Source organism: Sturnira hondurensis, unplaced genomic scaffold, assembly GCF_014824575.4.
Source record: "Sturnira hondurensis isolate 20B ecotype Veracruz unplaced genomic scaffold, ASM1482457v3 Scaffold0010448, whole genome shotgun sequence".
Lineage (NCBI taxonomy): Eukaryota > Metazoa > Chordata > Mammalia > Chiroptera > Phyllostomidae > Sturnira > Sturnira hondurensis.
The window spans coordinates 61605-77120 of NW_028083079.1; the positions used below are offsets into that span (position 1 = coordinate 61605).

At 38.9% G+C, this 15516-nt stretch overlaps 1 protein-coding gene across 3 annotated transcripts in view; it reads right to left on the reverse strand.

The window, feature by feature from the left end:
- The window catches only part of FKBP15 (FKBP prolyl isomerase family member 15), a 51096-nt gene that overhangs the window by 24802 nt on the left and 10778 nt on the right, over positions 1-15516 (reverse strand). For all 3 annotated transcript variants that reach the window (XM_037059061.1, XM_037059059.1, XM_037059058.1), the window contains exons 3-12: positions 15285-15369; positions 14744-14813; positions 11466-11540; positions 11035-11133; positions 8278-8427; positions 7344-7412; positions 5718-5864; positions 3447-3589; positions 2682-2739; positions 292-399 (exon numbers count right to left, since the gene is read on the reverse strand). In XM_037059061.1, coding sequence (XP_036914956.1) covers positions 292-399; positions 2682-2739; positions 3447-3589; positions 5718-5864; positions 7344-7412; positions 8278-8427; positions 11035-11133; positions 11466-11540; positions 14744-14813; positions 15285-15369 — 1004 coding nt within the window. The remainder of the gene's footprint in view (positions 1-291; positions 400-2681; positions 2740-3446; positions 3590-5717; positions 5865-7343; positions 7413-8277; positions 8428-11034; positions 11134-11465; positions 11541-14743; positions 14814-15284; positions 15370-15516) is intronic.

The window sequence follows — 15516 nt, forward strand, 5'->3', positions numbered from 1 at the left end:
GGATTTGAGCATCATACTGCCTCAAGAATGATTTTTACTGGCAAGAGAGTTTCTAGTAGAAGCTGAATTATCTACTTCAAACTGCCCAGTTCCTGTGGTAGATGCAGGAAATTGCTTCCATTTCTCAGAAGAATTACTACATATGTGTCAATACCAACCTGCATCATTTTGAATATAAACCTCTTAAATAATGATTCCAGGTTAGAGGCAGAAAAAGTAATCATTTCAATGAAAGGAACAAAAGACAGCAACTTCTACACTAGTCATCCTAATACAGGCAGGGGAACATACTTCCATTTCTGAATCACTGGACTCCAGCTGTGGTGGGAGGATGGGCAGCATGGCCTGGCCCATTTTAGCCATCCGAGAGATCAACTTGGCCTTGACTGTATCAGGATTCTATAAAGACAGGAAAGTCATAAAAACCACTGTAATCAAGGTTCATTACCTTCATGTTCATAGTTAACTCTATGTCTGTGGCTCTTGTATCACATTCAACTAGTCCCCCTGCCGTATCTATTTGAAACCATTTCTTCTAGAAAACGGGAGCATTTTCTGGCCTAGAAACATGCACAGGTCATACATAATAACAACAGTAAAACTAATGCCCTGTATGTTTGGATTAGACAGAGTGGTTTCATACATATTACTTCATTTCACTTAAGTCTCCTGCCATGCATAATTATCCTCATTTTACAGATGAAAACCTAAAGTACAGATTAAAAGAATAAGTAAGGCATTTTAGATGATAATGATAAGCCTTCTCAAAAGCCTGGGAGAAATTCAGCAGGCAGACGTTCAGAAGAGATCTGGGGAGGGAAGGAGACAGCAGCTCTGTTCTAAACTCAGCTGCCTCTAACTCCGACCTGGCGCTGACTGCACACTGCACACTAGTGCCTCCACATGACCTCACGGCAGCCCCTGTGCTAGAAGCATCCGTATCCATTAACTGGTTCAAAGTACAGCCTTCCGGGTGGAGAGCACACGCCTCCGAGGGTGCCCAAGATGATCTACTGAGCACAGAGATGACCATGACCTCTATTTTAAAACTAGTTTATAGCTACAGCAGCAAGACAGCAAATCTGTTTACAGGGACTGACAATGCTTTATAATCTAATTTGTAAAGAGACACAGACTGGGAGTATGTACTCATTTTCTCTTAATTGACAGAAATGCATAATCAGAAAAGTTGAATCTATCAGGGGAGGACTCCACACAATAAAACAGTACAATCTAGAGACAGAATATGAATGAGGAAACTTTGTACACACTAATATGGAAAGATCTTGCGTTATATATTGTAATATGTAAAAAGCAAGGTGGAAATTAAATATACGTTCCTATTTGCTTGCATTTGCATAAAGAAACACTGAAAGAATATATGAAAAAGCAATAAAAGCTGTTGCCGAAGGCGGGGTGAGACGGAATGAGGTAGATGGGGGCAGGGGTGGGCGTGAGTCTTCTCAACGTATATCTTGCTGTATTGTTCGGCTAAATGTACCACATGAATGTAATTACCTATTCAAGACAGGAAATAAAAACTTCAATATCAAAATAGAAGAAGGTTAATTTTATGTTATGTGAATTTTGCCTCAATTTTTTAAAAAGTAAAAAAAGAAAAGAAAAAGGCACTACTGTACCACAAGTCACTGAAACTTAGAAATAGGTGACAAAAGTAGCCGTGTCTAGAGAGCACCACAGAATATATACTGGACAATTTTTGGTGACTGTTCAGAAATCTGAAATCATGACTGTTTTTCAATTTTTTTCTGATTTTTTGGCTTAACCTTCTAGGTTTAGGGCATCACTTTTCGCACATCTCAGATTATTTGCTTAATTATTCTTTCTTTGGGTTGAATATAAACAAGTAAACTAGGGGTGGAGAGAAATTACTTATAATTCCATTCCATACAATTACCCTGTGCCACAGTGTGGTGGGCGAAGGCCACGGGGCTCTGGGACCGGAAGTCCTTCAGTCATCACCTCACCACAGGCAGCAAACTCAGATGCCGTCATGAACCAGACGAGACAGCAGCAAACTACAGTGTACATCCTCCTAAACACATTCAAACCCAAATTCTACTACAACACTATGCTGATCTGATCTCATACTTGGGGAAACGAAGAGTCCCAACATCCTTTTCAAAGTCAACTAGCTGGTGCATTAGTGCAAGACTCCTTCCTCTAAGAGGATAAAAGTATGAAGATATGCAGTATAACTAGAATAATATGCAGTGATTACAATAATAATAAGATAATATTATTTATCAGCTCTTACAATATGCCTGACACTAAAACTCCATAAGCATTATTTCATTTGAACCTCATAAAAGTCTCCTGAGGGATTCACACACCATAAGCAGGTTCTGAGCTCAGTGTTTTACAGATACATCTCTAGTCCATCCTTATAGGAACCTTATTAGGGGGGTATGAGAATCACTTCCATTTTAATAATAAAGAAGCTGAGGATCAAAGAAGTTTCTTAAGGCCACATGACTATAAGAAGAGAGATTTGAATCCAGGTCTAGCTATGCAAAAGCCCAAACAAACTTATACTGACTCCTGTAATATGAATAAAGTAATCATCAATTTCTAGCCAAATCTACAGTTGTCAAAAGTTTTAAAAAATCTCTACCCTCCACATGAAAACTGGGGTGAGGGAGACAGATCCATATACTCACTGTATTGACGGTGAGCTGCTCACTGAGGGAGTCAGATTTGGCACGAAGAGCTGGCTCCCTGAAAGCAAGCAGAACACATCCTGAAATGAAAACAAAATCCGTAATCACCAGTCCAGATTACACTGGGTGAACAAACTGTTTCTCACGATGTTTGCCAATTTAATAGTAAAACAGAATTTTAATTCGTGAGTTTGCTTACTCTTGAAAGCTGGTGAAGAGGAACAATTTTCCATCCAAATGCTTATTATTTACATTTTTTCCCTTGGGTATGTATTTTGTGACTATACCTTTTGCCCAATTTTATTCCAGGATTTGACAGGTATTCTTAAATATCTGAGTTAGTACTTTTTTATTTTTTTAAATTAAAAAAAAAGATTTTATTTCTTTATCTTTAGAGGGGAGGGGAAGGGAAGGAGAGAGGAAGAGAAATATCAATGTATGGTTGCCTCTTGTGCATCCCCTACTGGGAACTGGCCTGCAACCCAGGCATGTGCCCCAACCGGGATCCGAACCATGGTTGTTTGGTTCGCAGGCCTGTGCTCAATCCACTGAGCCACACCAGCCAGGGCTGAGTTAGTGCTTTAACAGGCTATGAATATTAATCCTTTGTCAGAAAAATCTGATGTGTGTGTTTTTCCCATTTTTCCCATCACATTTTTAACATTTAGAAATTTTTAGTTTGCAACTATACCCCTATTTCTGAACCCCTCTCAGAATAATGTTTATGGACAATAACAGGGCTTGGTACTGACTCGAGCATCTTACCCTGACTTGAAAGGCACCGATGTGGGTGGTGCCACAACAGGATCAGCAGGCAGGCCGTCAGCACCGGGCACAGGTGAAGGAGCCGCAGAGTCCCGGGAACTCACGCTGTGCCCGTCAGAGCCAGAATCTCTGGCAAACTTCACCTGGGGAAAGAATGCACAGGTGAAACAGGTCACCACAAAGGCTCTCTTCCCCATCCATCCTCCTTGCATTTTACTTAGTCTTCATTATTCAAGTCATTATCTTCTCCTGGCAAATCAGAAAATGTAGGTAAGTAAAAAGAAAAGGTAAGAATCACCTGCAATACAACCACTAAACAATAACATTGTAGGATTTTGGATGTAGTATTTCACCTTTATTTTATGTGTGTTTTTACAAAAACGGGGCCACAGTGTTTTGCAATCCACTTTGCTCACTCAATGATATATAAACATATTTCCACATTGCTAAATTAATGTTCTACAACATCACGTTTAACTACCAAAGAGTATGCCTAACTTCAAGGGTCATGCCCTTAACTTCTATTATCTGCCAAAAAAAAAATGTCCAAAGAATTCTGGGAATAGAGGTCATGAATACCAATACTATTACAAAATATATTTCGCCAATTCTTACCCATTTTACATTCAGGTTATTTCTAATTCTCTCTATCACAAACAATACTTCTACGAATAGCTTTATATCTGTATCTTTGCATAAAACTTTAAATATTTCCAAAGCAGAACTTCCCAGAAGTTAAACTGTTGGATAAAAGGCATGCTCATTTTAAAGATTTCTGATATACACCACTAAATTTCCACACCTGCAAGGGTAAACCACGTTACACTGTACAGGTAGCGTGTAAGTCCCCCTCAACACTCTGTCACCCTGGGCACAAGCGTTCTCCATCAGTCTTGACAATTTAATAAGCATTTCAATTTGTAATTATTCATTTACTGGTAAAAAAAAATTTCTGATGTTTTCAAATGCCATTCTTAATGGATACAAATTAGTCTGTTATCCATTACCAGCCAAGATGTCTTCAGACTCAAAGGAAAACTGAGGTTACAAGGACCATGGAGAAGGCGGCTGGAGGCGCGTCAGTGGAAGAGGCTGACGTGACCCCACAGAAATAACAGTGTCCAGGTAGGGAAGAGCCCTTCAGAAGCAAAGCATATCCTTTCTCTGTTGTAGAAGGAACAATGGCCACAATAAGGATGACCATAATATGTATTTGTTGTATTTTATGGTTTATGACCACAGACATTAATAACACTTGGACCCAACAATCACAGTGTAAAGCAATAAGGGTCTTGTTTTTCCCTTGGGGGGGGGGTAGCTTCAATTTAATTAACTACAATTTGTTATAAATTTCATTGTAAAAATTAAACAAATTCATAACAAAAATTTTAAATGGTACAAAGGGATAGAATGTAAAAAAGTTTCTGAACTCTATTTCCATTCTCCAGAGAAAATCACTTTAAAAGCATTCCTTTTAAAAGTTCCAGAAATTCTCTAAGGATATGTGAGCATAAATGTGACGATATATGTGTGTGCGTGTGACACACAAAGATGTATTTATAAACATACAGGGTAGACAAAAACAGGCTAACAGATATTTGTATGGAAAAAGACATACAGGTTATGATTATTAAAATAGCTTTATTAACTGTTTTGCGTTCTCTTAAGTGTAAACCTTTTACCCACCCTTGTATATAAACATGTATGTACATATGTATGCCAGTATAAATATACATATATATACATTTAAGTGTGTGTACACACAGACCATACTATCCATACCACTTTGCAACTTTCTTCTTTCCCTTAACAATAGATTTTGAATATTCTTTAAGAGTTACATAAAAGATCACTCTATGAAAAAAACATAACCAGTCTCTTAATAATGGGTACTTTGTTGTTTCCAGTTTTTACTGTTATGAATAATGTAGCAGAGGGAGGAAACTATGTACTTAATTTTATATATCTATCAATAAACATATTTTTATATACTTGTGAGAATAAACTGATAGGACAAATTTGTAGCCATGGTATTACCAAGTCAAAAAGTATGCACATTCGGTAGGAATCACTATTTTAAGGACAAAATACAAAGGTTAGTATAGAAAAATGATTTGCTCAGTCAACAATCTCTCCTAGACTCTAGAGAGCCATTAAGGATATAAATGGTATCCAAAAAAGTCTTCAGAATCTGGTTTTCAAATGTGTTGACTCATTTTACTTAACTAGCAAAGAGGACTCATCGACACAGCAGAGCGCAATTCTACTTACCCGCCTGACCTCCACCTCGAACACCAGGACTGAGTCCGTTGATGGCGTCCATCCTATCACCCCTTCAGAGCCAGCAGCACAGGCAGGAGGGATGATAAGCAATCGCTTCCCTCCTTTTTTCATGCCCAGCATTCCATCCTCCCAGCCCTTGAGAAATCAGAGAAGGGGAAAAGCTCGTCAGACACAGACCTCCTCAAAAGAGAAAATGAAGTACAGGATCATCAGGTTTCACTTTCAGGTTTGGACCTCTGGAAAGAGCTCAAGTTTAACTAGTCCCCTGCCTCCCCATGGGTTAAAAGAGTATCTAGAATGCCGCTTCTAATTTACTTGTAAAAGCCAGGATATCTGGAGATGGATGAAATATAGTTAGTTCAGACAATGAGACAAATTGGGAAGAATGGGAGAATGGCATTAAAAAAGAAAGAAAAGCTGTCATTTATTAAACACATTTTCCCAAGTACTCTGGCAAGTGCCTTACTTGCATTATGTTGTTTACCAAAATAACCTCATAAGTTGGCAGCATTATCCCCATTTTACAGATGAGAAAAATGAGGCTTAGGGAGGTTAAATAGTACAAGATCAGATAAAGAGAGAACCTTAAAAGCAGCAAGAGAAAAGTGGAGAGTTACCTACAAAGGAGTTCCCATAAGACCACCAGCTGATGTCTCAAAAGAAAATTTTGCAGGCAAGAAGGGATTGGCAAGAAGTATTCAAAGTGATGAAAAGCAAAGACCTCCAACCACGATAACTCTATCCAACAAAGTTATCATTTAGAAGGAAGGGCAGATAAAGTGCTTCCCAGACAAGGTAAAGCTAAAGGAGTTCATCATCACCAAGCCCTTATGTGAAATGTTTAAGGGACTTATTTAAGAAGAAGATCAAAGCTATGAACATTAAAATGACAACAAACTCAAAACTATCAACAACTGAATCTAAAAAACAAAAACTAAGCAAACAACTAGAACAGGAACAGAATCATAGATATGGAGATCATTTGGAGGGTTATCGGCAGGGAGGAGGAGAATGGGTACAGACTGAGAAGCATGATTGGTAGGTACAAAATAGACAGGGGGAAGTTAGGGACAACTGTAATAGCATTATCAATAAAATACACTTTAAAAAGTATAAAATATAAAAATACAAGTCATGTAAATGGCTTTGGGGACATTATTACATAAATAAAGGTTACTTGAGGACAAGCAGTGGAGTGCTGTGACAGATAAGTGACTACTGGGCAGGCAGCATTCACGGTACAGACATGCTGGAGCCGGGACAACACACACCTCCATGGCAGGACAGAGCAAGATTTCATCACACTTCTCGGAATGGCCAGCAACTTAAAACGTATGAATTGTTTACTATGGAATTTTCCAATTTTCCAATTGTTTACTATGGAATTTTCAGACTGCAGTTAACCATGGGAAACTGAAACCACGGAGAGCAAACCCACGGATAAAGGGGGACAACTGTATATTGTCTCAGGTCAAAAGCTTTCAAATGCAGACAATGTTTACTTTTGACCAAGCCTTTCCAGACTCTCAGAAGACACCCAGATTAGAAATATCACAAAATTTAATCTAAATTAAGCCCACTGCAACTGATAACACCATGGAATAACAGATTTACCTTGATGACTTTTCCTGACCCCAATTTCAGGCGAAGCAGCTTATCTTTATTAGCAGTGGAATCAAAAACCTGTATTTGATCAAAGTAAATGATAAATGAGGTTATTTTAAAAAATAACAACAATCATAATATGCAACTTACTACATACTAGCAGAGTATTTCTGGAATAGGGGATGTCAAATATACAGGGAAAAGAGTTTTTAAGAGAGCTGAAAAGACAGGACCACGTCATGGCTAAAGGGTGTTATTGCACCAAATATCCATGAGGCATTTATTTTCCAGTTTTAGGAAAAAAAAGTAACTTCATCTATTAAAAGCACTTTCCATCTATAAAGAACTTTCAAATAAATTACCTCATTTATCGCTGATACCAATCCTGTCACTAACCACTAACATCCATCCACCAATGGGGAAAAAATTTAAGAGTTTAAATGACTTGACAAAGTTAAAGTCAGGATACAACTGGGACCGAATCTACTCTTTTTGACTAACAGTCTTAAGTTTTTTCTATCGTACCACACTGCTGTGAGGGCTCAATAATATTGGAAGACAAGAAGCTCAACCTATTCACAGTATCTAGTATAAGAAAAACTGAAATAACTGGAAGGTCTAAAGAGTTTCAAGACCTACTCCCATGTGAATACATTCAAGTTTAAAACTGGCAGAGGAGGACAGACACACGAGGGAACAACTCCCCAAATAATACTTGGGAAGTTGGCTCCCATTTCCTCTAAGTAGTGTCATAGTGGCACCGAGCAGATTTCACACATTAGCATTTCATGACTATGCCCCCAAACAACAGTAGGGATTAAAACCAGGCTCCTAAAAGATTTCTATTTGCCAGCAGCAGCAATTTACAGTAATACTACCTCACATCTGAATAACCCTCATGCTGTTTAAATGGCAAAGGAATTTGCAGCGGACATTCTCTTACCTGGCCCAGTGCATGATTCTGAAAGCGCCAGCTGGTATAGGCCACTTCCAAAGAATCTCCAACTTCCACAGCAGGACCCTCTGTTACAATAAGGTCCTGTGCGAGCACTGCCTCCAGGGAAGAGGTGCTGTTGCACTTGGCAATGCACACCTGCGACACAAAATCGAAGCAGCACAACCTTAGTTTAAGCTCAGGTAACGCACTCCATTTTTGCTACTGTTCTTTTCCAAACAGCAGTGTCCACTAACAAAACAGATTGCCGGTACATCTTTAGAAATAAGCCATTCCAAAGTCAGTAATCTTGCCAGGAATTAAAGTGTCTAAGAGTGTGGCTTTGAAGTCAGACTGTCTGAGTACACATCTGGGTTTACTAACTGGCACTTATTAACATGTGGACTTGGCCACATAACTTAAACTGTGAGCCTTATTTCAGAGGTTTTATGTAAAACGGAGATAAAACTTTGCAATCTCTCCTAATGTAGTTAGAAAGACTGAACCAAATCGAGTACTAGGCACAGTACCTGGAAAACAACAATAAGCATACCTAAATAGTAGCTATCATTACCAATGCAACTATCATTCTGCCGAGTTTGGAAACCCAGGCAAAACAGAGAGCTTCTTAAGAAAACATACAGAAAGCATTTTTAAAGGCAATGTAACCATGCAGAAACTTCATTTGTTTAACATGACCTTTTCTCCTTTCTTTCCTTTTGATTCACACTGGCCTCATCCAGCTCCCTGACTCACCTGCCTCCTTGTCCCTTGTGCATCCACTTAACCATTGATCCCTCAGGACAATGAGGTTCTGGTCAGCATTAGAACAAAGTCTCAGACTATTGACTACAAACAGAGTTTCAATCAAACTAAAGGCAATACCTAGTCCTCAGTTTTGTTTCAGCTCCAGACCCAGAAAAGCAATGAAGCCAGAGGAAGTGGCGCCATGGCTGACAGGAGGACCAGGTGCACAGATCAACCACCTCCCACCCTAACAGTGACCGATCAGTAGGCACCACAACCCTAACTCCCTTGGTCCCCTGTGCAACCCACCTCGTAGGAGTCTTGGGGAAGCCAGGTCTTCGAGCACTGGCTCACCTGTGACTCAGGGCATGGCACCTTCTCCTCAACTAGTAAACCCTTACTATCTTTGCTGCAAACTCCTATTTGTGTGCTACTGGGCTTTGATGTGTGCAGGCAAACGAGTACCTTTAGTCTGGTAACAAGAACAAACTAGGGGAAAAAAGGCCCCTTACAAAACCATGTTGAATTCCCATAATTTATATCTGCACTACCTACAGTTTTAGCCATATTATCTTAGCACGGATCTTAGACAAAGAAGTCAGCAACAGCCCTGGCTGGTGTAGCTCAGTGGACTGAGTGCAGGCCTGCGAACTAAGGGATCGCAGTTCGATTCCCAGTCAGGGCACATGCCTGGGTTGCAGGCCAATTCCCAGCGGGGGACACACGAGAGGCAACCATACACTGATACTTCTCTCCATCTCTCCTTCCCTCCCCCTCTGAAGATAAATGAATAAAACCTTAAAAAAAAAAAGAAGTCAGCAACATCATTATGAATAATTATTCTATAGTTTTTTATGGCATAGCATTTTAGTTAATGTTTTACCATAGTATACATCATTTTCTTTTAAAAAGTTTCATTATTGTACTCAAATAAATGCTAACCAAACCAACGAAATGTCATTTTTTACCAAGCAAATAAGACAAAAAACAAAAAACAAGATGACTCCAAATGCTGGCACAGGTACAGTGAGAACTGACAGGAATGTAAGGTAGTACTCTCTCTGCAAAGCAGTGTGCCAGAGTACACAGAGAATCTAAAGAAATCTGAACCCTTTGACACAATCTTTCACTTCTAAAAATTCAGCTTAAGAAAATAATCAGGAGGAAAAAAGACTTAAATGCTCAGTATAATATCATTTATTTAAAAGACTGAAAACAATCTAAATGCCTAAAAGCAAGGGAATGCCTAAATAAACTAAGGAACATTCATATTATTAAGCTTTCAAAATGTTTGCAAATAATTTTTCATGAGATAGAAAAAGATATATCATACATTATTAAATAAAATAAGCAAGATATAGAACTCTTAAAGGAATGGCTCTCCATATATATTATGGGTCAAAAAAATAACATGTTAGTAGTGGTTATTTAGGGCAGTAAGACTATGAATGATTTTTTAAAAGTTTTCCCAAACTTTTTACAATGATCATGTAACAACCCTTAAACAATTCCTTTAAAATACTTTTTAAAAATTAGTTATACCCATTCCTTAAGATAATTTATGAAGTGGAAATGTTTTTTTAAGATTTTTTATTTATTTATCTTTAGAGGGGAAGGGAAGGAGAGAGGGAGAGAAGTATCAATGTATGGTTGCCTCTTGTGCATCCCCTGCTGGGAACTGGCCTGCAACCCAGGCACGTGCCCCGACTGGGAATCGAACCGTGCCCTCTGGTTCGACCCCCATGCTTAATCCACTGAGCTACACCAGCCAGGGCTGAAGTGGAAATGTTTTAAAGAACTAAGTTTACATTTAGCATTTTTTTCTTAAAGTTTCATTTTCAAGCAATTTGAATTAAGTATTCCTATTATTTCCCTAAAATACAATAAGCTCAAGTGACAAATTTAGTGGTTTATTTATGCTTGGCCATTAACAAAGTATAGCAGGTTAGGGTATTCCATATGTTCGGAATACCAAAACATACGTTTGGTTTTTTCACAGGAAGGATACCACAGTCTTACCTGTTTATTGAACTCTACAGCAGCTTTTTCTGACTCAAACATGATGGACCAGTTTTGCCTCTGGTCATCATAAAAGGTGCTATAGTTATTGGGCCGAACCTAGGGAAAGGAAAAATGTTGGCATAACTTAATTATGGGCAGCAAAGCAGATACGTCTGACTGCCTAAACTGATAGAGAAGGGCCCTGGCCAAGGTGGACCCAAAGAAAGATATCAGGGAACCCTCTTCTTCCCTCTCACCTTCCATCAATCATCCCTCAGTCCACATTCCCACAAGGCAGCCAAAAGACCTTTCCAAGAGGCCCTGTTAAGATATGCAGTCTGACATCCAGGGCTGAAGCAACCAATCTAATTCCCACCAGGTATGCACAGACCACTCCCCCTACAACTCTATCCTAAGGGGGTTAATGATTATAATACAGGAAGTCTTACCATTAGCTCAAAGTTCAGGTGAATCCTGGCCACAGTAACTGGCTGTTGCTGACTGATGTAAAGAAGAATCTTATACTGTACTCAAGCAAAGAAAGCAAAGATGGGCAGAAAAAAAGAGAGAAGTTAAAAGACAACACAAAAATCAGCAGTAAGATGTCAGGGGTTGTGTTTCATACATGTGTAAAACTCAAAACTCAGTTAATCCCTTACAGTTTGGATTTTAAATGATACCTTCTCACTACCCATTTTATTCCCCTTTCATTTTGGCTTTACTCTTTAACTGTAATTGGCAATGTCCTTATTTTGTTGGTGTTTTCATTTGTACAAGGGGCGACTAAGAGACAAATAAATGGGTAACGGGAGCATGAAAAGATGCTCAACATCATCAGTCACTGGGGAAACGCAAATTAAAACCATAATAAAGTACCATGTCACATCAACTAAAATGGCTACTAAAAATAACTGAAAAATAACGAAGTGTTGGAACCCATATGTTTCTCATAAAAATGTAAAATGGTAGACTGCTATGGAAACAGTCTGGCATTTCCTCAAAAAGCTAAAATAGAATTACCTTATGACAGCAATTTCACTCCTAGTATATACCAAAAAAAAAAAGAAAACCAGGACTCAAATATATACTTGTATACCAATGTTCACTGCACCATTAATTATAATTGCCAATAGCTGGAAACAACCAAGTATCCATCAACTGATGAATAGATAAACAAAATGTGTTATATATACACAATGGAACATTACTTAGCCATAAAAAAGAATGAAGCTCTGATACATACTACAACGCGTATGGATCTTGAAAACATTATGCTAAATATAATAAGCCAGTCATAAAGGGACAAATATTTTATGATTTTGCTTATGTGAAATATCTAGAATAAGCAAATTCATAAACCCAGGATGTAAATTAAGGTTCCCAGAGGATAAGGGAAGGAGGGTTGGGGAATTACAGATTTACAATTACAGATTTTCAGTTTAGGTGATGAAAGAGTGGAAACGGACAGTGGTGGTGGCTGCTCAATACTATGAATGTAATTAATGCCACTGAATTGTACACTAAAATATGGTTCAAATGGCAAATTTTATGTTTCAGTTACCATACGCACACATACAAACCAGTTGCACGAATGATTAAAATTCAACCCCAGAGGGGAGGATGAGACTGTGAGGGCTCATACACACACAATCTTCGCCAGAAGGATCTTTCCTTACCCTGTGTTAGGCAGAGTGAGGGGCTGATCTCCTCAATGCAACCCAATCACATATCAAACTGGTCAGGGAAGGATCACAGATTTATTAAGAGTCATTCCACCTCAGGGCTGTCCCTATTCTCAGGCATTATCTTCCTGGGCTTTTCATTGAGAGTCTGGAATATCTCTGACTCCTCAGGCCTGCCGTTTGCCCATCAGAGATTCTGAGCTGAGTTCTTTAGCCTCCTCCTAAGAAGTTCAAAATCTAGCAAAAGTACTGAGAGGAAGGTCATTTGATGCTCGTACAGGTTCTCCTCTTACACTAGGACTTTATGTCCTATGCACCAAAGATTGCAGAAGTTTCCCTGTGCCTTTCTGGCACGGCCCCTGGGCTTCCACTACACCCCAGAACTCAGCAATGTCCTAGGGGAAAAAACCAATCTTGCTTTTGGAGAAACTCTAATTTCTGCCAATGCGTCTTGCGCCCCGCTGTCTCGGTGCTTCGACCACACCTGATGCTTAGTCCACACTTCAGTATCAGCAGAAGTCTTGAGGAAAGGAATCACTCAACTCATTGGCTCTTTCCTCTCTGAAATTTTAGTTCATCTAGTTCTCATCAATTCACAGCTCAACAATGAATTTTAAAGTGTAATTTTTGCAGCAATTTATCTCCTTTTCAATAATTATTACAGCAGAAACATTTTCTGTCCCAACTTATTACACCCTATTTGGTAGTGAAGGGTGGTAAAGTCCCAACATCAGATTTTTATGATATAAATGGCAACCCCTAATGAACAGATCTAAATAATCATCATTGAAGACTGCTAACATGAGAAACAACCAAACTTTATTTACTTCCAGATGGGAAAATGAAACAGACTTAAGGGATGGAGTAACCAACTGCAATATATGGACCTTATTAAATCCTGTTTAAAACAAACTTCAAAAAAAATCAGGGAAATATGAATACTAGCTGGTAGTGAATGATCTAAAAAAATTATTGTGGGTGATTTTTTTAGGTATAATAATGGAATAATGGGTGCATTTTAAAAAATCCTTTTCTTTCAGCTTTGGCTGGTGTGGCTAAGTGGATTGAGTGTGGGCCTGTGAAACCAAAGGTCATTGGTTTGATTCCCAGCCACGGCACAAACAGTCAGGGGGCGTACAAGAGGCAAATGATTAATGTATCTCTCGCACATTGATGTTTCTCTCTCTCCCCCCGCTCTCTAAAAGCAAATAAATATTTTTAAAAATCATTTTCTTTAAGACATACATACCAAAATATTTACAGCTAAAATTGCATGCTGGAGATTTATTCCAAACAATCTGAGTGGGGTAAGAAGAGAGACTGGCTTGCTTTAAGGTGGCTTGGTTTAACTGTTAGAGCCTAGTAATGGGTATCTGAGATTCATGATTCTAGTCCTACTATTTTTATGCTTCTAAATTTCCATAATTAGGTTTTTTGCTTGTTTTTAATACAAATGAGTGTTGGGTACATCAACTACCCTGAACAGGCCCTTTTCTGTCTCTGTGTCTCAGAGTCGCTGAGGAGTGTGGAATCCATGCACTCTGGACCTCCAAAATTCTATTAATTTCTTATGCTCAACAATGTTCAAAATCTTCGGGAGCAGAACTTGAAACTAGATACAACCCACACAAGTAAATCAGTCTCAGGGCTTCTAGCCACATCTTCTTTTTGACCCAAACCAGTATTTTGCTGTGTTGTCTACCTCATTTTAAAATTTCCAAAGGATAAATACTGGTCATTAATGCAGGTACAAAGACATACTGCTCTGAATAGTACACTAAGTGTTGCTCATTGCCTTACGAAGGAATGTCCCTGGTGAATGGTTTACTCTGAAACTCCAAATGCTTAAGCTAGGTCCATACCACATTTGTTTTAATGCACAGTAGTAGGGAAAGACTATAAATGTACCTAATATTAAAAACTCACACTCAGGACAATCATTCTAATCCTCTGAAACATGAGACACTGGGAAAGCCCAGAGGAAAAGCAGCTCATCAGTATGACCTGGGGCACCTGAGTACACCTGAGATGTGGGGCACTCTCACCTCTCTGGCTGTGTGATTTCCCAGGACTGCAGCACCAAATTTGCCCTGCTTTACATATTGACCATTTGTGCTACAGAAGGAAAAAAAATAATAGGTATTAGTACTTCCCTAAACTAAACAGAACCAGCTTTATTTTCTGCAATATAAAAGTGGGAAATCTAGTCATTCAGCCTCTAGAAAGGACTGGAGATGAGCAGTTTACAACTTAAAGCTCTTATACAACATCTGTACTCTTTAAATAGCTACTATTCATATCTTAGTGTAGTAGCTTTCTTTGAGCACTTGGAAAGGCAGTTGTTGAGGGTACAAGCACTTTGGGGGGTGGAGGGAGAGAGAGAGAGAGAGGGAGGGGAGGAGGAGAAGAGATAATGGCTCTTCAAAGTTTTATGAGAAGTTGGAGAACTCAAAAGTTAAAAAGCATGATTGGTACTTTTGCTAGGGAAAGGCTGAGTAGCCGTTTTGCAGTGAACAGGGGCTTACTAAGAAGGCAGGAGCTTAACACACCCCCAACTCCAGAAAGTATTCCTTCCCGGCTACTTACTATCTATATGCATGGACTGCTGTTGCAACCAATACTGCGGAAGTGCCTGCTGAGGTGGGTGCTGGTTTTGGTGACGCCTGATTTCCTGAAGATGAAGAAGGAAGCAAAGTTGTCATTCATTTCTTGGTTGAAACCATGTTTTTTTTTTAAACTATTAAAGCTGCTTCAAAATTCTTCTTCACAAAATTCTTCTTTATACCTTATAGTTAGTGTTAAAATGCTTTCATGACCA